This window comes from Microtus pennsylvanicus, chromosome 3 (genome assembly GCF_037038515.1).
Source record: "Microtus pennsylvanicus isolate mMicPen1 chromosome 3, mMicPen1.hap1, whole genome shotgun sequence".
NCBI lineage: Eukaryota > Metazoa > Chordata > Mammalia > Rodentia > Cricetidae > Microtus > Microtus pennsylvanicus.
In genome coordinates, this window is record NC_134581.1 from 17,779,430 (window position 1) to 17,803,873 (window position 24,444).

General features: G+C 44.7%; 1 protein-coding gene across 1 annotated transcript in view; it reads left to right on the forward strand.

Moving 5' to 3' along the window:
• The window catches only part of Col6a5 (collagen type VI alpha 5 chain), a 95,042-nt gene that overhangs the window by 33,407 nt on the left and 37,191 nt on the right, over positions 1–24,444 (forward strand). Inside the window, exons 17-30 of the mRNA XM_075964790.1 lie at positions 954–1,016; positions 2,224–2,289; positions 2,697–2,750; positions 6,444–6,479; positions 7,460–7,522; positions 8,990–9,052; positions 9,995–10,057; positions 11,805–11,867; positions 15,784–15,834; positions 15,951–15,986; positions 18,421–18,483; positions 20,227–20,289; positions 23,822–23,857; positions 23,975–24,011. Of these exons, the coding sequence (XP_075820905.1) occupies positions 954–1,016; positions 2,224–2,289; positions 2,697–2,750; positions 6,444–6,479; positions 7,460–7,522; positions 8,990–9,052; positions 9,995–10,057; positions 11,805–11,867; positions 15,784–15,834; positions 15,951–15,986; positions 18,421–18,483; positions 20,227–20,289; positions 23,822–23,857; positions 23,975–24,011 (757 nt within the window). The remainder of the gene's footprint in view (positions 1–953; positions 1,017–2,223; positions 2,290–2,696; positions 2,751–6,443; positions 6,480–7,459; positions 7,523–8,989; positions 9,053–9,994; positions 10,058–11,804; positions 11,868–15,783; positions 15,835–15,950; positions 15,987–18,420; positions 18,484–20,226; positions 20,290–23,821; positions 23,858–23,974; positions 24,012–24,444) is intronic.

A 24,444-nucleotide genomic window follows, 5' to 3' on the forward strand; every position in this document is an offset into this window, starting at 1 on the left:
CGGAGAAAGAGAGGAGAGGTGGGCAGAGAGAGAAAGAGAGGAGAGGTGGGCAGAGAGAGAAAGAGAGGAGAGGTGGGCAGAGAGAAAGAGAGGAGAGGTGGGCAGAGAAAGAGAGGAGAGGTGGGCAGAGAGAAAGAGAGGAGAGGTGGGCAGAGAGAAAGAGAGGAGAGGTGGGCAGAGAGAAAGAGAGGAGAGGTGGGCAGAGAAAGAGAGGAGAGGTGGGCAGAGAGAAAGAGAGGAGAGGTGGGCAGAGAGAAAGAGAGGAGAGGTGGGCAGAGAGAAAGAGAGGAGAGGTGGGCAGAGAGAAAGAGAGGAGAGGTGGGCAGAGAGAAAGAGAGGAGAGGTGGGCAGAGAGAAAGAGAGGAGAGGTGGGCAGAGAGAAAGAGAGGAGAGGAGGGCAGAGAGAAAGAGAGGAGAGGTGGGCGGAGAGAAAGAGAGGAGAGGTGGGCGGAGAGAGAAAGAGAGGAGAGGTGGGCAAGGCCCACCTTTTAAGAGGGAACTTGGCAAAGGTTGCATAGGGGGTACTCTTAGTGGCTGCAGCTGAGGATGTATCCTATTGGGACCCCAAGGAGCAGGCCAGTACAGATGCTTGCATTCTAGCAGTGGCCACCATGGAGTTTTTCTCCACTGCCCTGGAGCTTTTCCCAGCTGCCATAAAGTCCCATTGGACAACCCTATGCTAGACCATGAGAGGGCTTCCTGTTTTGGCCTGGTCATGGTTTACCCTCGACCTTGGAAAGTCCAAGGGCACCTGAGGAGGCAGGAAAATGTGAAATAGTTTATCTGATTGGCAATCCACTACTTGATATTTAATGCCATTATAAAAATCCCCCACAGGGTAACATGAAGGCTCATTTTATTTATTTATTTGTTTGTTTGTTTATTTATTAATTATTCGTATGTCTGTCTGTCTGTCTGTCTGTCTGTCTGTCTGTCTTTCTCTCTATTTTCAGGGCAGCCCAGGTTCCAGAGGTGCCCCTGGGGAAGATGGAGCGAAGGGCTTCCCCGGGGATCCTGTAAGTGATTAGACCCTATTCAGCTCTGAGTTTCGTCTTAGCACAGTTCTGCTCTCATTCCGCTAAGTGACCTCCACTCAAGTACAGGCAAGGACGTAGGGAGCTGGGGCAGTAGGTGTTTGTTACCCAGGGCTTTTGTATTTGGGGGAAATCTGTTCAAATCTGAAAGGCCCAGAAAGGGGCGTTCTCACAGTGTGTTGAGATTTCTGACTTCCTATGTTGAACGCTTCCTTCATTTTAGTGGTCAGATTTCTCACTGGGAAGCCCAGACCTTGATTTCTTTCTTGCATGCTTGTTGGTTGGTTTAACTGCATCAGGACTCAACCCGGGGCCCCTGTGCCTGCTAGGCAAGTGCTCTGCCACTGAGCTGCGACCCCATGAGAGTCTCTCCCTCTCAGACTCAACTGCAGGAGGCTTTCATTCCAGCCTGAGGGAATGGCCAGTACCTCAGTGAAGCCATACTTCAGGGGAAGTTGCTGCATGGCTGGTATTCTCAGAATCCTGTTTTAGCCACCAAATTGCCTTCAAACTGGGCAAATGTTACTTTTAAGAGTTCAAGTTGGAGATTTTTCTTACACCTCATCTCTTAGCTTGAATTAGCCAAGTGGTTCTCAACCTTCTCGATGCTGCGACCCTTTAATACAGTTCTTCATGTTGTGGAGACTCCCCCTATATAGAAAATTATTTTTGTTGCTGCTTTATGATTGTAATTTTGCTAGTGTCATGAATTTTAATGCAGATATTTTTAGAGATAGAGATTTGCCAAAAGGGTTGAGACCCACAGGTTGAGAACTGCTGAATTTTAACACTTAAATATTATACCATTATGAGAGAGAGAGAGAGAGAGAGAGAGAGAGAGAACACCTGGTGGCAAGGCTCTGATTCCAGTTACTCGGGTTGCTAAGATAGGAGGATCTCAGACAGCCTGAACCCATCTCAAAAATCTTCTGTCTGTGATATGAGATTTACCTGATGGGTTCAAAGCCCTAGGTTTAGTTCCATGTACCATACAAGGAAGGAAGAGAAAAAGGGAGCTGAGTGGGGCACACACCTGTCGTCCTAGAACTCAGAAGGCCGAGGCAAGGGGATCGGTTTGAGTTCAAGGCCAGCCTGGGCTCTAAAGCAAAGCTCTGTGTCCAAACCGAGGAATGAACTCCCTCACTCTGATGTTTCTGGATTCTAAAACATTTCTGAAATCATCCCCTAGGGTAACCCAGGACGAGACAGCACCATCAAAGGCCAGAAGGGCGCCAAAGGAGACCGAGGAAGCCAAGTAATTGGGTCTATGTTACATAGAGACGTTGACTAATTCTGTGTTCGAGCTAAATACGTTTAACATGGTGTGTGAACAAGCATTGTTCAAGTCACTACAGTTAAAAGAGGATAAGGCATGTCTGGAGTGGGCTATACTTTGGGGGAGAATATTAATTTTCAAGGAAGTGGCGTTATTCTTCATTTGTCATCCTTGACTATGGCGCATTGCTACCCCACCCTGGTTGTCAGCCCTGTCCTTCTGTGGCCGTCCCACCGACAGTGTCACTCTGCAGGATGGCTCTGGCATGACTCCCTGATTCTGCTGTCTTGACAGCATTTGATGTTTTGTGTTGATGGCTTTATTATGTACTGAGGACTTATAACCTATTTTTGACTTACAATTTTGGGGAATTATTGTGTTTCTAGGGGAGAACTGGGTGGAAAGGGACACAAGGCAGTCCTAGCTCTGGAGGAAGCAGGGTGAGTATCACATACTTTTCCCCTCCTTATCCCTTGTGATGGATGCGGAGGCGTGGGGTTATCTGTGGCTGGTATATTTACGGGCATCTTGAATCTCAACACTGCTGACCTTTTGGAGCTGAGAAGTCTTTCTTACAAAGGACTGTTCTGCACCTCATAAGATGATTAAGAACACCCCCAAACTCTGCTCTTCTGCTTACCCATTTGTGACATCCAAAAATGTCTTTTCAGATACTGCCAATGTCTCAAGCGGGTTGGGTGTGGGAGGTAAAAATCATCCCTGGCTGAGAAACGCTGTGCTGCCATCTGCCTTTGCCTCTCCACCTTCAAGGTGTTTTCAAACGCCTTTGAAGAGAGCCAACGACTTGAACACACACACTCTCCTCTCCCAACTTAGCATCTGGCAGCTATGCCAGACTATTATGGACTGGGTAGACGTAATCTCTTTACACTTGACAGGGAATGAGAGCGCAAATGGCTTCTCCCTGAATGGACTCACAAACATTGGCTAGCAGAGCCAACTCATGGGCAGTCTGGAGCCCTGGGGTAGCTTACAGTATCATGGAACATCAAGCTTACCCCCCCAAAAAGAATATCTGATTCCCTTCCAATTTTAAGGATCAACCACGAAACTGTTGCGTTACTCTTTGGGAATTATTGAAGTTAGAGATGATATTTATTTATTTTTCTCAGGGGAAGGGGAAGAGTCCTGCTATGTACTCCTGACTGGCCTGGAACTCACTATGTAGATCAAGCTGGCCTCTGACTGGCAGGAAATCCCCCTGTCCCTGCCTCCTGTGTGCTGGGATTGCAGGTGTACCCTGCCACACCAGCTAGAGATGGCGTTTGTATTAAAACCTCCTCTATCTCACACTCGGCATGAATGTGTTACCAGAAGAGAATGTTGAGAGCCCTGGGCTTGTTCAGAGGGTGTGAAAATCCTTGGCTTCCTTTTTTGAGTGTTGGAGTCTTCTCATTCCTTGAAGGCATCAGTCTGCTGCCCTTTTCCCTGGGAGGTTACATTCTAGCCCATCTTGCCTTTGTTTATCTTGAATGGCAAAGATCCCGAGCCAGAGGGGCTGGGCTTCCCATGCTTCTGGGACCATTCCCTGGGGACCGCGCCTTCCTAACTCAAGAAGATTAAGATGTAATTGGTGGAAGCAGCCGAGCAGCGAGATGAGCTAAGTGTTACAGTTTAGAGATAAATTATATCTGTTGGCTCAAGAGCAAAGGGATTTTAGTTTGAAATAGGTTTATAACTGACCCATAAATCATGCGCTTTACAAACAGAGATGTTGGGGAGCAGGATTGAGATTACTTCTTGGACACACTAGTCAATGCCTTTTAAATCATTATAAGGACAGAAGGGCCTCAGCCCTTTCCCCATTTTCCAGCATTGTAACTTCTTTTCTTTGCAATTAAATAAGGCAACATTCATATTCATGTTCAGAGTTAAGCAATCTGGGGCTTTTCTACTCTCTCCCCCACATTTCCACTGCAGGCCAGAATTCTGTCATGAGACTCAGAGCATCTTAAGTGCATACTGGAGGGTAAACAGCTCAGACTCAGGCATGGGCTCCCCGTGTGACTTCAGCCTGCATAAGCTAACCATCACACCAGCTGTCACTAAAACAATGGCTCAGCGTACTGACAGCCACCCAAGGGGCCTGGACCGTGGCCTCCTGCTGACCCCCTTGCAAAGAGTCCTTATGGCATTTGTTTCTAATATGTCATCTGTTTTTAGCAGCTCCTGATTCAATCACTCCCAAATACTCATTTAGAGAAGTCTCATAAGCTCCCCGCCAGGTGGATTATTATCATCATATCCACATTATACACAAGCAGATCAAGGCGGCTTGGGGAACTTGCCCTAGGCCACAATAGCTAGTAAGTGACTGAGCTGGGATTTGAGCTCAGACCATCTCACTTCAGAGTCTATGCTCCCAACCACTGTGTGAGGTTTAATGTGTGATTGCTTTGTGACATCCAGGTACAAAGCTATGGAGCTGAAGGCAAGAGAGTGGGCTATTTCTCTCTCACTCTCCCTTCCTTCCTTCCTTCCTTCCTTCCTTCCTTCCTTCCTTCCTTCCTTCCTTCCTTCCTTCGTTCATTTGTTCGTTCATTCCTTTCTTTTCTCCTTACTTTATTTCTATTTTTTTTAAGACAGGCTTTCTCTGTGTAGCTTTGGAGCCTGTCCTGGAACTAGCTCTGTAGACCAGGCTGGCCTTGAACTCACAGAGATCCACCTGCCTCTGCCTCCTAAGTGCTGGGATTAAAGGTGTGTGCCACCAATGCCAACTGAGAATGTGCTGTTTCTGAGGCCCTGCCTGTAAGGCTAACGTTGTGCAAAGCTATTATACAGAATAAACATTATTCTTCCTTCCAGCCTTTCTTCTCTATCTACCTCTTTTCCTTTCTTTTTGAGAGAGGGTCTCTCTCATCGTGTAGCTCAGGCTGGCATTGAACTTACTATGTAGACCTTGAACTCAAGGTCTTTGCCCCTTGGCATCTCAGATGCTGCAATTATAGGCATGTACCACTGTGACCAGCTTATCGTTGCTTTCATTTTTTATTATTTTATTTTTATTTGTGTGTGCATGTGTATGTGCGCTGGCATCCAGATGCCCATGGAGGCAAGAAGGGGATGTTGGGGTTACAGGTAGCTGTGAACCACCTGGTGTGTGTCCTCTGCAAGAGCTGCGCACACTCAGCTGGGAGGACACCTCTCTAGCCCCTTTCCTGGCTTTTTCATAGAGACAGACCGTGAAGTCATAGCAACAGTATCCTCCATGGTGGCTGACTTTTTATCGTCTCTATTTTCCTATGTCAAGAGCATCAACTAGTCATAGCGAGAGACAAAGAGCTAACGAATTACTATTAGTAACCTCTCCCAGAGGGTATTTTAAAAGTCTAATTCCTGGTGGAGCTGATGTTTGCTTGGCTGATTTATGATTTATCTTAAGGAACTTCAGGACCTGGGCAGCTGAGAGAAAGTGGCAGTTTGGAAATAATTCGTACATAATAAGTGAACAAATGTGATTTAAAACAGTTGTGGTTGGTTACCACATACAATGTGGATTGGTAGTTGAGAGTGTTTCATAGCTTTTTCAGTGAGAGTAATGTCAGAAGATTTTATTGCTGTAGACTGGGGAAAATACATTAGGGTCTGGGGCCTGAGGCATTGTCCCACTTGGCTCTTCTCTATCCCTGTCACTTGCATTAGTGACACGAACTCCCTCCCAGAGAGGTACAGACAGAGCTGAGGGAACAGCCTTGCTTTTTGTGAGAAACCTAATCAGTAGCATCTAGATCATACAAAGGAACAGCCACCAACAGCCATTGCCTCCTTGAGAAATCCTCCAGAGTCAGACTTCATGTGACACACACACCAGCGTGTCTAGAAATTCCACTCTGTCCTGCGCTCAGCACACAGCATTTCATGGTTTTGCATGGAGAGCGAACAGTCTCTTTGGGGTGATCCAGACCTCCAAATAGTCCACTTGGTAATCGTCAGAGGCAATTAGACTGGGGCAAGGCTGCAGTGACATTTACAGTGGCTTACCATCTATCCCCTAAATGCCCTGCCAAGGTCCCCAGGAAACCCTCTATGCTTGGGAATGGGAGAGATGGGTTTACCTCAGGGATCCTTTGTCTGTCTGGATACTGACTGATGCCTTGCCTTTGGTGTTCCAGGGAATGGAAGGCCGGAGGGGACTCCAGGGTCCCTCGGTAAGTTTTCTTCTTCCTGTCCTCAGTGTTAGGGGCCTGAGGACATTTCTTCTGTGTAGATGGTACTGGCTAACTAGCGTTTGACAGGATGTTGTAAGGATGTCCAGCCCTGGCCACAGCCCCCAGTGACAAGTGGGAAGCACAAGCAGCTATCCAGTCAGCTTCCTGAGACGGGACAGGCCTGACTAAGGCACAGCCTCCCTCATAAAACACCTTGTGACAAACAAGCAGAGCATACACCATCCCAGACGTCCCACCTGTGGTTCACAGTCATGCACATAGGGAAGCAGCAGGCAGAAAGTGAAATTCTCACTTCTTCTTATCTTTTATCCACCTATTATTATTAGCTACATATTCCAGGCATTCCTTCCATGTTTTTCTTCTTTTAAACCTGTTTTTAATTAGTATGCAAAGTATTTGGTATCCCCATGGCATTTTCAAAGAAAATTTATGTCTCAGTTACTGTTCTATTGCTATGAAGAGGCACCATAATCAACACAGCTTATGGAAGGAATCGTTTAATTGGAGACTTGTAAGCAAGTCTTATAGTTTCATGAGGTTGGTCCATGACCATTGTGGCACGGAGCATGGTATTTGAGCAGTAGCTAAGAGTGTCATCCTGATCCTAAGGTGGCAGGCAGAGAGAGAGAGTGAGACCCATACTTCAAAGCCCACCCCCAGTGACACACCTCTTCCAACATGGCCACACCTCCTAATCCTTCCCAAACAGTTCCATAATGTGGGAACCAAGCATTCAAATATATGAGCATATGTGGGTCATTCTCATTGAAACTACCTACTACAGTTTCTTTGAGTCAATTGTCCTTTCTACCCCATCTTTATGAAAATTAGGCACATGTTTGAGTTTATTCCTGACAGTTGGGAAAATTAGATCCCAGGCAGTGTAAGGGCAGACGAACCGCATGATCTATCAAGAACCTGCAGAGAAAATCTTAACACTGAAAACGCGTTTTCATTAGGGGGAAGCAGGAGACCTGGGGCCTCAAGGTGCACAGGGACCGGAAGGACTACAAGGCCCACAGGTATGCTGGGTATTTCATAAATGTGGGCAAATGGTGTGGAGACATTCTGGTGGGAAGGAGGCAGGTAGCTCAGTATAAAAACACACAACAGACGGAGAGAAAAGATGGCTTTGTGGTTAAGAGCACATAATACCTTGCCAAAGACTGGAGTTTAATGTCCAGCACCCAGTTAGAGTGGCTTACAATAGCCTATAACTGCAGTTCCAAGGAATCTGATACCTTCTTCTGGGCTCCCCGAGCACCTGTCCTCAGTGCACACGCGCGTGCGCGCGCGCGCGCGCGCGCGCACACACACACACACATACACACACACACAATTAAAAATAAATATATTCAGCTGGTAAAAGTTCAATCTGCAGCCATCACCTTGTGCATTTCCCATTGAGGGAGATGATTCTGATTTCTTATTTTGTTCCATCAAATTTGCTCCACCACTTGCAGCTCATTAATATGAGCCTGGAGGGGAAACTTGCGGCCTGTGCTCGCCTTTATTGTGCCCAGGTACTAGTAAGAATGAGTAATTAACAGCTCGATAAGATATTGTTATTATTGTTATTATTATACACTGGGTTGCCATCAGCACCCCAAATGCCATTAGGCTTCTCCCTTGTCCTCCTGGCTGCCCGGAAGAAGTCACATCATCCCCCGAGGATGGCTTTGCCACACCTGTGTACTGAGTCCCTGTGGAGTGCACTCTGTGTTGAGCTTATTTTAAACACAGACTTGTCTGAAAGAGTCTGTGTAGAAATGCCTATTTTAAGGCTTTTCAAGGGTCTCATTTTTCTTCTAGAAATTTCCAGGTTAAAACTAAACTAATTTAGATTTTCTTGAGTAATTCTGAGGTCTAGTACATTCTCCAGGTTGAGTAACCATGGGATCAATCTAGATTTGCCCAGGTGTTTTGGGGGTTGGGTGTGGATGGCAGTCATTTCAGGGGCTCTGGGATCCTTTGACACTAGTGACTTGAGGCTCACTCAGTGACTTCCTGATAGGCAAGGGCCATTTTACTTCTAATACATAAGAGACTCTGTGAGACCTACAGATAAAACATGGCAGAGAGAGAAACTTTGGTTCAGCTAGCAGAAGCTTGACACCAGGTGTTCTTTAGTGCCAACTTGAAACAACCAGTGCCTGTATTTTACACATTGAGAAAACACTTTGGTCCAGCGAACCATCAAATAGATATGTTTGGTTGTGTGGATCTCTATAGGTTTATTCATTCCCCTTTTGATCTATTTTTATTTCTCCCTGTAGAAGAAGGATGAGACTCTTATGCCCAGGCAGGGGATCCCTTAATAAGATCTGTGCCACTGTGTCTGGACCTGTTCCCAGTTATTCTCCTAAAAAAGCCTTCTCTCAAATCAGTAAGGCTTCTTGGAGGGCAAACCATCGCTCTGCCTCCACGGGGTGTTCACTGTGAGAGCGAGTTTCATTGACATTGTGTATGTTTGTTGTCACCACAAAAAGGGGTCCAGTGGAAACCGAGGTGAGAAAGGAGAAAAAGGAAGTCAAGGGTACCAGGGACTTCAGGTGAGTGACTCTAGGGACAATGACTCCTGATCTTTGGTTTGCTCTTACTGCAAAATGCCTTAGTGTGTCGCGTGTTTTACATCATCTGTGGAAGGTTTGTTTCATTTTCTGAGCTACTACAGATACATTTTTAGCCCGGCTAAGATCCTTTATACCTCGCTGGCTCACTTTTCTTTCTCCTTTGGTGATTTTTTAACTCTGAAAGCACAGATTCACTCCCTCAGCTCAAGGAAGATTTGGTAGACTTAAAAATGCTACCACATGCTGAGCATGTCCACTCCGAATGAACATTCTTCTCGCACTTTAAGATTTTCTCTCTGCCTCGTATCTGTCTCTACAGACATTTGACTGCACAGAGATCTGTGCTTACACAATGTTTGGTTCTTAAGCCCAGTTTTTGAATTCAGCATGTGAATGAGCTTCCCAGTGAGGAATGAGAGTTTGGATGGTGGGAGGGGGGTTGTATGGAGCACTTGATTTTATCAGTTCTTCAGAACTGCCAGGAAGAGCTCAGGATGCCCCTATGTGCTCAACCGTATCTTCCTAGCAGGCTGGTGAAGGATGCTCAGGGCCTGTTTTAGATTGAGAAATGAAATGTGCCCTGTACTCCATGATGGGCATGTCCGTAGTTCTATGTGATGTGCATGTGGCAGAGACATGTTACAGGGAATTTCTCCTCACTTGGAAAGAGTGTGCCCACTGAGTTAAAGAAGCCATTAGTCCCCTCCCCCACCTCCTAAAGTCCCCCGTGGACCAATGAATCCCTGGTGGATGCAGAGCCGTGGCCCATTCCTTAGGTTACCCTCCCTCCCCTGGCTCGCAGCTTTTTCTGTTAGGAGACCTTCAGGGACGATGGGAATGATATGAGTGCCTTGTTCTTACTGGGTTTCCAGGAATTGCCACAGCGGAGGCTTTTGCATCTCTCTTTCTCTTTACTTTCAGGGTTCTCCTGGGCCAGCAGGACCTAGAGGGAGCATTGGAAGACCTGGATTTTGGGGGAGAAAGGTAAACATTATTTCTCATTGGTTTCAAATGAGAGGAACCTAAGGCAGCTACATTTCCTCCGTAACTGTATGAAAATTTTTCACGTGGTGACTTAACCCAAGCACCATGCTCAACCACCTGCATGCTGCCAGTGGGTTCTCTCCCATCTCTGGGTGGAGACTTCCTTACCGTTCACCTGTCTCTAGGAAGCTGCCCCTATTACAAGGAGAGAGCTACCTGCCTATCACAAAGCACTGCTGAGAATCTCTTCAGTTCCCATATTCCCTGAGCAGTAATGCGTTTGTTGGCTGAGACGAGTGGATTGATCTGAACTTATTTTCGTGTCCTCTTTCGGTCTCCCCCAGGCTCACCATGGCTAAGGTAGCTGTGGTGGAGATGGACAAGAGTCAGCAGCTGGCCTCATGTGCACCCCACTCTTCTGCTTTCGTCCTTCAGGCCCTGGGGTCTGTGTGGCTACAGAGGAGCCCTGCTGGGTTCACTGCCCTCTTGTCAAGGCCTCAAAATACTTTCATATTTGAGCCCAGGACCTAAGGTTTCTTTTTCTATGGAGTCATTTTTCCGTTGGTCAGCTCTTCAAGCTTTCCTGCTAACAAGGCAGGGTGGGAGCGGTAGCTCAATTGGTAAAGGGCACTTGCTGTATAACATGGGACCTGAGTCTGATCATCTAGAATACTGCAAAAAAAAAAATCCTGCCAACTCTGGCACAGAGATGCTGTCCAGCCAATCTGGCTGAATTGGTGCTTTCCAGGTTCCCTGAGAGAGCCTGTCTCACAAAATAAAGTGGAGAACAGCTGGGAAAGGCACCTGATGCTGACCTCAGTGTTCACACACATGCACACAGAAAGTTCTGAACGTACACATACACATCAACAAGAAAGAAAAACCCAAACTCAAATGGAAGAGTGCTAACAAGCGGTGGTGTGAGAAGTGTTAGCCGACGTGATTGTGGCAGTCATTTCGATATATATACATGTACACCTGCTGTCTTATTTTACACCTTCAGCTTACTTACAGTGTTATTTGGCCGTCAACCCTGGGCCAGGGGAAGAAGCTTACAAAGCCTGTTGTACTTTTCCCTATTTCATTCCAAGGTTCCTTGGCTCAGGTCTTTCCAGTCCCCTCCACCCCTTCCCCCCTCTCCAGAGTTGATCCCTTTCCCCTCCCCAGTCACTCTTAGGATCCCTTGCTCCTTCCTCAGTCCACACAATGTTCTTTGGGCCCAGCTTCTTTGTCTCTCATCAGGAAGCCTCCCCGGACCCTCAGGTCTCTCTGCTGCTCTTCTGTGCTTCAACACACAGGGTTACAATTGTCCGTCTTGTTCTTTCTCTTTCTAACCACACCGTGCTTAGTGAGGGCAGGACTACCCTTGTCAAATGGGGTCATTCATTGTTCCAGGGTAATAAACAATTATTGTATGAGTAAATACAACAGCAAATGAGTCAGCTTCTCTGGAGTGAGCGTTCTGTCCTTCCTTTATCTTCAGTCTTTTGACTAAGAAAGCAGGGAACATTGTGGTGTGTATATACAGTGGAATACTCTACAGCCTTTAAAAGTCCTCAGAGCTCAGCCCTGGGCAGTGCTGGGTAGGTTCTGCTATCCTCTGGGTAGACTGGAGTATGTCTTCCACCCTAGCCCTTCTGAGTGCTGGCTGCTAACTGAGGACCTTGTGTCCCTTTACTTAGTGGATAGAACTACCTGGGGCTTGTTTGACTCGCCTTCCTGAATGTTTTCTCTCCCCTTTTCCTAGGGGGAGCTTGGAGTTCCTGGAGGCCCGGGACCAGCTGGGCCCCCTGGACAGCGAGGAGAACAGGTATGAGCTTTCTGGACTTGGCTCTGGAGCAAGGGGAAATGGGGGCAGCATGGGCTCTAGCACCTGGGGTTAGGAAGATGTTAGGCTGTTCTCCATCTGTGGCTGCCTTGCTGTGCACCTGGCCTTTTTGTTGCGTAGGTGTGTATATGTCTATGTGTGTGTGTGTGTAGATGGTTAGAGGAGATGAGGTGAAGGCAGAGGGAGTATCAGGTGAGCGAGAACAGGGACTTTAACAACCAGCATGGCTGGTCTGTCCATTTTGGTTAAGAAACAAAACAGCCCATCTTTCTCCCCTTGTAAAACCCTAGGGTGACAAGAAGCAGAGGAACAGGCCAAGAAACGGCCACTGGTTGTAAAGGCTGGCACTCAGGACTAGCTGCTCTACTGAGCCAAAATCTGAGTATGGTCACGGCCAATAGAGGGAGAGTTATTTTATGTTAGTTATGCAATTGTATGTAGATATTAAATGGAAGAAAATGTACCAAGTATAGCCAAGAAATTAGGTCAACCCAAGTTCCCATTTGTGAATGAATGGGTAAAAACATGGTGGTGTATCTATCTGATGGAATACTAGTCAGGCTTAAAAATAAAAAGGAAATCCTGCTACAAATGACAGCATGGTTGAACATGTAAGATGTTACACAAACTACAAGGCTACATGAGACCCTGTTTCAAAACAAAAAGGGGCCCATCTGTTTGTGATTTGGTTTGAAAACACACATACTCAAAACTAGAAAGTGGGAGAGTCCAAGTTGCATTTTTAAGTTTTAATTACTATGCCTTAGAGACCCGTGAAACAAGAATGCCTCCGGGCTACAAGCTCCTTGCCCGAGGGCAGACAGTTCCTGCAGTGCTGGAGGCTGTTGTTTCTGGGAGGCCTTCAATCCCCTAAACAAGTTTGTTTGAATCTTCTGCCCTGGTTGGGCTTGATCACATGTGGGCAGGAGGTACACAGGAAGGAAGTACGTCAGGGTGTGTGCTTATCCCTGATTGGACCTGATGGAAATTGAGTGAATTGTGGATTTTCTTTCTTAAGCCCTTGCCGTACTTAATTCTGGGCCATTTCCTGAGAACCTGGGTACGGACCTGGCCAGAGTCCATCCAACTGGCCAGTATTTAATTAAAGCTTGCTTCAAATTTGACTTTATTTTTTTCTCTCTCTTTTTTTTTTACAAGACATGAAAACCTTTATTTTCCAAAAGAGAATGTATTTTTACATAAATCTACAACAGAGTTCAACTGTAGAAAAAATAAACTATACTTGGGGATACTGTGCTCAGCATGGAAAGCAAACTCCCTCCCTTAGGAGGAAGCCACACACCAGGCCACAGCTGGAAGGACCTTAACACCCCTCCAGAAACCCCACAGCAACATGCCCTCAATGCTGACATTTCTTGTCAAATTTGACTTTAAACCGTGGTCTTATTCTTGATTGATGGGATTTACAAAAGAAAAGGGGGAATTTAAGTTTTGTAGGCCTGAAGATGGGAAGCCTGGAAGGAAACATTGCCACATTTGGGCATTTTGAGATGTTCACCTTTAGCATCCTAGACGGAGCACAGAGAAAAACTGCATTGCTCAGTTTCCCCTCCTGCCAGCAACTCTTTCCCAGGCCACTGTGTTCCCTCAACGGCACTTCAGTAGTTTCAAAATATCCCATGAAAGGGGCCGCTTTCACCCCCCTTCCCAGTGTAGCCTCAGTGATTAAGTCTCCTGTGCTTGTCGCTATTAATCTGTCTCTTTTTATTGGCTTGTCGAGGACCAGTCATGGAACTCGGCTAGGGCACAGGCTGTGCTTTCAACAGATCTCTTATTATTAAATATTAAATTCATTTCTGTTTTCTTTGCTGTCGTAAATAACACACCAATGATTTCTTTTGGAAGAGTATGGGGTCTGCGGTCTGGGGATAGAATCCTGGTTTTCATGTGTGCTCAGGGTTCTACCACTGAGCTACATTCCTAGTGCCATAATTAATGTCTGTATAGAAAGTTCTAGAATTTTCATAGCTAGGTCAGATAAGTACATATTTAATTAGGGCTTTAAAATATATTGTCAAATACTCTTAGAAAGATTCAAACATTATATGGACCCATGAGTTATGTGTAGGAGCCTGGCTGTTTTAGAGACTCCACACCAACAATGGCTATTGTAACCTTTTCTTTTTCCTCTTTACCATTGCTAAAAATGGTAACTCATTAATTGTTTCAAATTCAGTTTTTTGGTTACCAATGAGAATGAACTTATTTCCCCACTGACATTGCTGGAGTCTGGCTCCAGTAGGGGTTCAGGTCCCAGAGAGGAGGTGTGGAGCTGTTGGAGGAAGGAGACTGGGGTGACCTGAGGGTGGATCAGGATGGCTGCTGCCTTACTGAGAAAAGGCTGCATCTTTCGATACTCTGTAACTGCACAGTAGTTTAGCCGCAGCAAGACTGAAGGCACAGACTTTACCACAGTATTTTTCTTGAGGCAAAAGAGCTGTAAGGTCAGCAAGAATCTAAATGCCTATTGTCCTCCAAAGTGCAGTAACCCCACTAGGCACCCTCTTCTGCTTCCTCCTGCCCAGTCTCAGCCCCCCTGGTCAGGAGCTATCAGACACCAAATCCTGAGAAACAATTCCTAAGAGCAGTTTTCATTCCTCAGGGGACATGATGCAGTGCTTGCCCGTGTAGCGTCATCAGCACTGAGCTGTTCCCTAGTTGCTGCCTCTGTGTCTTAGTCTTACTATACGGCCTGTTCCCCTCATGGGTTCCCCAAAGGGAGGGTCCTGATAGCTCACTCTTTTCCCCTTATACCATGCCATTCTGATTCCCCTATACTTGTTAACTAAACTGTTGCCCTTACTGGCCTCAGGCTCTGGATTTGGGCCCATTGTTTCCCTTGCTAGTGTGCGTTCCTCCTCGGGAACCAGGTGTGTCCAATCAGTAAATCTTTAACTTCTCTATTCTTGGTGTATTGGGGGGTAAAGGGGAATGGGGGGTCAGAGGGGTTGAGGTGTGAGGGGAAGGGGTAGCGTGGGGCAGGAGTGTACCCAACGGGGATTCTTGTGTGTACTTATCATGCTGTGTGGGTCCATGATGGCGGGGATTTTTGCTTAAAGAGCCTGCTATTGTTTAAATCCTCATCCTCCACAGAAGGCTGCACAAAATTTCCAAAGGAAAAGGCGTAAGGGAACTCCCATAACACACAGAGAGAATCATTACAAATGAAAGTAAAAGGATGCTGGAGAATTGTGATCTACAATGTCAAAATGCTAGAACTTTGTCAAGCAGACATGGTCACCGTGCGGTCCATGCCAACATCTATTGGCCATTTATAACTCTTTTTAAAAAAGATTTATTTTAATTTTATGTATTAGCGTGAGTGTCTGTATATATGTCTGCATACCACATACATGCCTGGTACCTGCGGAGGCCAGAAGGCATCCGATCCCTGGAGCTGGAGTTAAAGATGGTTGTGAGCTACCATATAAGTGCTGGGAATCAAACCAAGGTCCTATGCAAGAGCAGCCAGTGCTCTTAACCACTGAGCCACTTCTCCAGCCCTATTTATAAGTCTCTGGGTAAATTCCCCAGTCATATTTCTTTGGGATCAACTTTTAATTTTTCAAGTAAGAAGCTGGTGAATGTCCAGATTCAGCGAGGCTGTGCTTCTGCCTCCTGCAGTGGCTGTAGAGTGGAGCTAGCCAAAAAGTCAGAGGGTTTGCAGCAGGAGGTGAGAGGGCTGGGCTGAAGCTCAGAGGTAGGACCTTTTCCTAGCATACCCGAGGCTCTGGGTTCAATCCCCAGTACAGGGGAAGAAAAAGATAACAGGAAGTGAAACCCCTTCCTCCCTGCCATCCATAACTCGTGTTTCCTAACACCACATCTTCCCATTGAGACGACTTTGGAGAAACTGAAATTTACCTATTGCTTACAGGGAGATCATGGCATCCCGGGCTATGGCCAGACAGGGCGAAAAGGAGTTAAGGTAGCTATGCAAAACAATTATTTTCTCAATTGATAAATCAAACTTAAATACACTGAAAAGTGATGGTGTAGGGGAGTGGTCTGTTGACTTACTATGTTCTCTGCTAACAATTACAGGGCCCAACGGGATTCCCTGGGGATCCAGGGCAGAAGGTGAGGTGCATAAGAATTTCTTCGTTTGCCATTGCTATGGCCTTCTCGAGAAATGAGATGAACCACAGGTCAGAGTGTAGGGGGAGGTGGGGAGGAGTGGGATGCTGGTCTGTGGCTTCCTCTGGGCTTCACTAGGAAAGGATGGCTTAATCCCTGTGAGTCTTTATGTTGGAAAAGATCACATCCTACCCTTTGTTGTCTGGTGTCCCACCTACTTCCATCCCAATGCTCCTATCTCTACCTTGAACCTTTAACTTCCTGGCAACCTCTCTGGATTAGTTCTCTGGTTTGGTGATCTCATTCACCACCTTAGTTATTGTTATTAATCCAGCATTATTTTGATTTTGGTTCCTCTCACATGAGAATCCCACCATTCTCCTCTGTGGTGTCCTGTTTCCATCTTCTGTCAGTCAACCCCAAATATCATGCCCACAAGATATTTTACTCCCGAAGTATAGTCTAATTGTTAGGGTCCTGGAGAAGTCCCATAGCACCATATACGTATGCAGTCAGTAAGAGCGTTTATTATCCCAGCATGCTAGGGTGTTGCCACATACAGAGACAAGATGGTAGAAGACCTCAGAAGGACGGGTGGGCTCCTTTTAAGCACAGCAGAAGGGGCGGTCCTAGGGCAGTTAAGTCATTTTAGATATGATTGGCTTAAGCAAGTGTCAATCATATTATTGCATTCTAATTTTCCAGGGCTAGCCAGAGGCTGGTCAGGACTACAGTTTTCCATTTTGGAACAGGCTTGGACAAGTCCCAGGCCTTGTCTTTGAGCTGCTGTCTGTGGTTCAAGCCTAGCCTGGTACTACATGTACCAGGCCTCCTCCTTGTTGGGGCTGTTGGGGATTGTTCTTTGTTCATGACTCTTCCAGTAACTGCCTGGTTAGAAACCGAAACTGAGGCCTGATCTCTGAGAGAGGATTGAGCAGCCTGTTATGGTGTCTGCTTGGTCCTCTCACTAATTATAGTGTCTTTTTGTTTAACATCTTTCAAATTCCTCATTGTCTATTAGATAATCTGTCTATGTGCTGTAGAGCCAGACGTGCCTGTAATTTAATAGGAGCCGCCCTCTGTACAGCTGTGTATGCTAGGGCTCTGTACTCCGATTTCCCAAACCCTAGACCGACTCTGCCCCAATCAAGATAAGAAGTCTGGGTCTAAAGTAGAATATCTAATGAACCAACTCCAGGAGAACAGGCAGCGTTCAGAACATCTGAAAGTGTTCTTCGCTGGGGCGATGAGAGTTTAGGAAGAGATGACACAAATAACTCTCAGAAGAAGAGTTCTCATTACAGAGGATCAATTTTCTGATTTATTAACAAAGGGAGAAATATAACAACTTATTGATTGATATGAAATGAACATATTAATAAATAACTACTACCAAAGTCAGATTGATTTTCTTTAAATGAACCTTTGTGGTTTTGATTTATTTTTACATCTTAAGTTCTTTTTTCTTTTTTTTAGTTCTTCGAGAATTTTTTTATAGTATATCTTGATAATATTTATCCCTCCCCCAATGTCTTATAAATCCATTCCCCTTTCATACCCACCAAACTTCGCCCCTCCCCCATTTAAAAATCCCATAAGTACAGTCTGTGCTGTCCAGTATACACATATAACTGTATACTATGTAGAAGAGTATAATATGTATAAAAGTATAACTTGGATGGTGGCCTTCCAGTGGAGCAGGGTCAGCCTACCTCCAGTGACACCCGTAGAGAAAATGGACCCTCCACCTCTCAAAAGCTATTGATTGCCAATAGCTCCTCAGCTAGAGGTGGGACTTCCTGTCTACTCTATGCTGGGTTTCTGTCCTGGTGTGAGTTTGAGCAAGTCTAGTGCATACTGTCACAACTGTTAAATACATTCTTAAACTTAAAACATGTAGTGTATGCAGAGGGAAGGGTGTTGCCACAGGAGGGGTAGCATTACAGATGTGCACCACTACATCTGGCTATTTTAACATGGATTCCAGATGAGTGAGCTTAGGTCCTCAGTCTTTTGCCAGTAGCACTTTTACCAGCTGTGACATCTCCTTACTCCAAGATTAACTTTTTTAACCTTTAACTTTTTTTAGGAGTAACTCATAGAACTAGGAAGTTATTTATTCCTTAATACTTTAGTTAGTCAATACTTCATGTTTTCTAGTATATTCTCTGGTTGTTTTTAGCAACTGGATGATTATTAAATTGATACTTATGTATAAATACTTGAGTTATTAGAGTAATGAAAATAGTCTTAAGAATATCTAACTGACCAATTATATCTGACCAATTGTTTAGATCTGAGTTCATGTCAAGATTCATTTTTTGCCGTATTAGCCTTCATTATATAATGATTACAAGATCAGTTTAAATATTGATCGGAGAGAATTTTTCCATTCTTTCATAGCAAAGATTTTAATATCTTGATCTATCTTAATCAGGGTGACTCTGGAGATCCTGGAAGTCCTGGGGGACCTGGACCCAAAGGATTCAAGGGACTGACTGTAAGTGGCCTGTTATTCCAGATGGAATAAATATTTTTTTCTTTTATAGACCCCAGCTTTCTTACTGTGATAGTAAATGTGGATTGTTGATTCATTCCAAGAGCATCTTGAAAGCCACTAGCTAGCCAGTGACCTTTGGCACACCCTCGTAAGGCCTCTATTTCCAGAATATCAGAACTGAACCTAGTGGCACACAGGGTCACTTCTGGCTTTGGAGGTCTATGATTCTTTGATTTTTAGCTCTACATGGATCCTAGGGTGGTTGGTTGTTGGAGAAATACTAGTGCATTGCAGCCTATCGGGATTGAAACTGATATCTTACCAGTGTCCTAGAGGGCTGCCTGATGATGCCATTATCCACAAGGTGGCCGGATGGAGTATTGTTTTAAGGAGGGGAGGGAGATACTGAAGTGTTCTGATTAGTAATGCAGAGTAGAGGACTGTGTACAAATGGCTGAGACCAGCATCCTTTTAAAGTCTGAGTGCAAAGTCACTGTCACTCTGGGTGTGGAAGAGATGTAGTTCAGCAGGCCCTTGGCGTTAGGCTGCATCTTGTTTGCTAATACATCTCCATCCTTTGCATTTGGGGAATAAACACTCATGTACCAGCTTATATGTGAGAAGTTATTTTCATTATTTGATTTCAAACTATTTATTTTTATTTTATTGAAAATAGATTTTTCATATAATATATCCCGATTACACTTTCCCTCTACTCCTCCCAATTCCTTCCTACATGCTCTCCATCAGGTCCACTCTCTTTCTGTCTCTCATTAGAAAATAGACAGGCTTCTAAGGGAATATAATATAATCTCATCAACAAAAACAAACACATTGCAAAATGGCAAAACAAACACATATATTCATTTATTTTTATTTTACATATATGAGTGTTTACATGCATGTGTGCATGTATGTGCCTGGTGTTTTTGGACGACCAAAGAGGGCACTGGATCCTTTGGAACTGGAGTTATAGATAGGTGTGAGAGACCATGTTGTTTCCAGGAATGAAACCCAGCTCCTCTGTAAGAATAGCAGGTGCTCTTAACCTCGGAGTCATCTCTCTGGCCCTTATTATTTGATCTGTATAGATAAAGGTTTTTGTATAATCTTTGTGTGCCTTCTCTTTATCATCAATCCCAGCTTATGACTAATGTAGATTTAAGTTTGCAGCCAGCGTCAGAGCACTGTATGCCACTAAATAAAGGGGACAAGGGGGAAGTGGATGTTCACCAGTGGTTAAGAGTTGATGGCTTGTGTTAATAGCAAGGAATTTACTTGATTTGAATAAGCTGCTATCTTTTATTTTTAACTAATTTATTATTCATTATCATCATTGTTATTTCTGCCGCTGAGGGTGGAACTCAGAGATTTCAGGCAAGCACTCTGACAGAGATACGTGCTTCTGTCCGGTTGTTCTTCTAAAAACAACTTTGGAGAAGTATAACATCTCATTTAAACTCAGAACTCTTAGTGCTGGAGAGATGGCTCAGTGGCTAAGAACACTGGCTGCTCTTGCAGAGGATCTGGGTTCAGTTCTCAGCACCGGTATGATGGCTCACAGCCATCTGTAACTACAGTTCTAGGGGATCCAATGCCATCCTGCCTCTGTGGATGCTATAGGCACACAGTCTCTGTCTACAGATTCAGGCAAAATGCCGCCACATGTAAAATAAAATTTATTTTTATTAGCCTCCATGCACAGAAAATGTAGAAACTACACTTGTGTGTTCCTGTTTTCAGCTCTCTCAAGGCTTGAAAGGTGAGACTGGAAGACCAGGGTCTCAAGGCCCTCCTGGACCGAGAGTGAGTATATGTGGGAACTGACCGATGTGTAATGGTTTCTGGTATACCCAATGGAGAGGATGCAGAACTTCAAGACAGAAGCACTGGGCTCGAGAAGCCAGTCACTGTGTTTCTCAGTCTATTATTAAGATGAAGATGACATGTCCCTGCCCTAGCTGAAAATGTACTGTGGGGATCAGACAATCAGACAATCAAGAGCAAACACTGGGAACTGTAAGTGCAGCACAGATAGTCACTCTTACCGTGATTTATCACCCAAGCCTTTGTAATAGGCATGGGCTTGCCTTTGTTTCATAGAGGTCTCTTGACAGAGCTGCAGCACGCAAAGCAGGCTGGCAGATAGAGTTTGCCGGAGCCACTCTTGCTGCCTGTTTAGTCTTTATTTGGACTCTAGAGTGATTTGGAAATGTAACTACCACACTGGTTCCATTACAAGAGAAATGTCATCTCTGGAAGCATCCCCAGACAGAGCCAAGCTTGCCTCCTCCCCACGCAGACCTACATCTGTTTCACTGCTTCTCGTGTGATTGATGAGTCAATGTCTCTCCCCTCTCAAGCAGAGCCAGGGTAGAACTAAATACCCCAGCCCCTGCTACGTGGAGGGAACCCAGACAGCACCGTAAAGAGTGCATGAAACACTTGTCTTGTTTTAGGCACTGAAGAATTCTTGAACTTGGGATCTAGCAGAGTAAAGCTTGCAGATGGTTTCTTGGCCAAAAGACTCGATGGGAGAATAAAACAATTATTTGTAAAGGTTACTCCACTATATGCATTACGGCATGTAGGGGAACAGCTGACATGTGGGCCAGTCTTCTCTGCTCCAGATTCACCTCTTTTCCAAGTCCTAGGGTTGTAATGAAGGTGTTCCATATCTTCTTCAGTCTTGTGCTTGGCTCGACTGGTCTGAATTGGGTGTGGCCTTCCTTTGTCTCAGGTTCTTGGTTCTTACCTTTTGTCAAGAACTTGCTTGGAGGTACTCATAACATTTATCTTAGTGTGTGTGTGTGTGTGTGTGTGTGTGTGTGTGTGTGTATCTGTCTGTCTGTCTGAGTGAGTGTGTGTCTGTGCACCATGTGCATGCAGGAGACTGTGGAGGTCAGAAGAGGTCTTGGATACTCCAGAACTGAAGTTACACATGGGTGCTGGGAACTGAACCTGGGTCCTCGGCAAGAGCAGCAAGTGCTCCTAACCTCTGTGCCATCTCTCTGGCTCCTGGAGTCACTCTTAAGCTCTCTCTATTTCAGGATAAACTCTTCCTACTTCTGACCGTCTGCAAAATGTAGCTCCTACTTTCCATATCACCCTAAGCCTGTTTCTCTGTATGAGTGACTGTGCAGTCTTTCCTGTTTTCTGTCCTAACTTGAAAGGCGGCCAAGACTCTAAGACTCTTAGTGATTTCTTCACTGGGTAGAATAAAGTTCAGCACATAGTTCTGGTTAAATCAGAAGCATACTACAGGCCACCTCAGCGTTCATAGGACATTGAACTGCTATTGGATGGTTAAATAAATGTATTGCTAAATAGATGATGGATGGGTGATGGATAGATGATGGATGGGTGATGGATGGGTGATGGATAGATGATGGATGGGTGATGGATAGATGATGGATGGGTGATGGATGGGTGATGGATAAATGATGGATGGTTGATAGATGGGTAATGGATAGGTCATGGATGGTCAGACAGGTAACTCAGTTGTCATTTAGAACAGAAGCTGGCTATACTGACATTTCTGATTAAGCATCTGGGAGGGGCAAGTGCCCAAGGGAATTTTTGAGTTTGAGTATGTAGTGCATTTTTTTCCTGAAATGAACGTTCTAGTAAATACATTAAAAACCATGGTCAATGAGGAGCCTGATCGTGGGAAGAAGCAGCAAGAGAAGCAAGGGAAAAAACTCAAATGGAAGAGAACCAGGGCTGATGTCTTTCCAGAAGCCACCTCTTCTTGATCTCACCTAAGCTACTTGTTTCTTTCTTTTTATTTATGATATTCTATTATAATTACATTTCTTCTTCCTCTTCCTTTCTTTATATCCTCCCATGTTGTTGAAGGCTGCTTGTTCATTTCCCGCCACCCTGACCCACTCAGAAACTATATTATTTGCAATACTGTTTGGCCAATAGCTTAAGGATATTTCTGGCTAACATTTAAATCTTAAATCAACCCATTTCTATTAATCTGTGCATCACCACATGGCTGTGGCTTACCGGCAAGGTTCCAGTGGGCTCCAGGCTCCTGCAGGTGGCTACATGGCATCTCCCTGACTCCGCCTGCTCTCTCTCTCTCTATATTTCTTCCAGCCTGGCTATATTTTGTTAAGCCATTGGCCTAAAGCAACTTTATTCATTAACCAATAAAAGAAACACATATACAGAAGGTCTTCCCATACCACTCTCATCTATTCCTCCTCATTCTCCTTCAAATTTATGATCTCTATGTTCTGTAATTATTATTGCACAAATAAATGTATATATTCCTAATGTATATTATTACATATATTAAATAAATATATATTCCTAATACATACAATATACATATGATATGCATATATGTAATACATGTACATATATACTTAAATATAACCTGTTCAGTCTGTATAATGTTACTTGTATGCATGTTTTGGGGGCTGACTATTTAGATTGGACATTCATTTAGTGTTCTTTCCCTGGGGAAAACCACCTTTCCCACTCCTAGCTTTCTTCAGTTGTTTATGATTCTTTAGTCGGGTTGAGGCCTCATGGACTTTACCCCATTCGCTTTGGTATTCTATTTGTTTCACCCTTGTTCCATCATACTTGGGCAGACGTATTATTGGTGAGACTTTATGGGTGTATCGTCTGACATTGCAAAGAGAAGTAATCTCATAGTAAATTCTCCCCCCAGCTATTTATATTCCTTTGTTCCTCAGTCTTGTGTCATTTTGCATGTATGCTCTTCTTTTGCGTAAATTTTATCTGCTATGCAATTGCCTTTGGTTCTTTTATATATACTGAGGCTTATTGCCTTTTGCATTTTAAGCATCTTGATTTGTAAGATAATCTAGCTCTGCATGCTCAATACATCCATCTCCTTTGTTCTACCCTGTAGAGAAAGTCTGCTTGTATAATTAGGAAACAAAGGAAAAATATAATTAAAAAAGACTCCTTTAGAAAAATATCTTCTAGGGATTGCGGTTTTGTTTTGTTTTTTGAGACAGGGTTTCTCTGTGTCACAGCCCTAACTGTCCTGGAACTAGCTCTGGTAGAGCAGGCTGACCTTGAACTCACAGAGATCTGCCTGCCTCTGCCTCCCGAGTGCTGGGAATAAAAAACATGCACCACCACTGCCCAGCAGGATTGCAGTTTTAATACAAACAAAAATAATATACATCCTTGATAGGAGTGGAGTAAATAATTGACCTTCCAGATAGCATAGTACCTAACCACCTTCTGTCATTTTTACCTCCAATAAAGGAAGAGGTGTTTACAGTTTTTAAATTGTCTCATTAAAAACTATAGTTCACAAATAATAACTTGCTCTTTTCCCCCTTAGGGTCCTAAAGGCACAGCAGGGCAGCCTGCGTATTCTGTACGTATCTCTTTATTCTTGCAAACAAGCAGAACCATTACTGTTCACTGGGAACTAAACACGTCCACCAGAGGGTCACTGCACTCATGTTTGCTCTCTCGCTTTTAAACTTTGCAGCACTGTGATCTGATCCAGTTCCTGCGGAGCCACAGTCGTGAGTATCTGGGTATTACAGTCAAGAACATTAGTGGTTGGTGAGGACACTGGGGACTGAGTGTGGAGTGGATCTGTGCAATCAGGAGACTGACCTCTGGTGAGGAGCCTCTGTTGTAGGATTGCCTTGGGATTGCGGGGACCTCTCACAGTCAGTTGAAGAAAAGGCATAAGCTCACAGGCTTATAAGGTGTTTGTTTATTTATTTATTTTTAAAAAGAAAACAAACTATCTTTTTTCATTATACATACCAACCCAAGTTCCCACTCCCTCCCCTCCTCCCATTCCCCACCTTCCTCCCCAACCCATATCCACTCCTCAGAGAGTGGATATGCTTTGGGGAAAGACCAAGGCCCTCCCTATTACATCTGGGCTGAGGAAGGTATCCATTCCAAGAGAATGGGTCCCCAAAAAGCCAGCACAAGCAGTAGGGA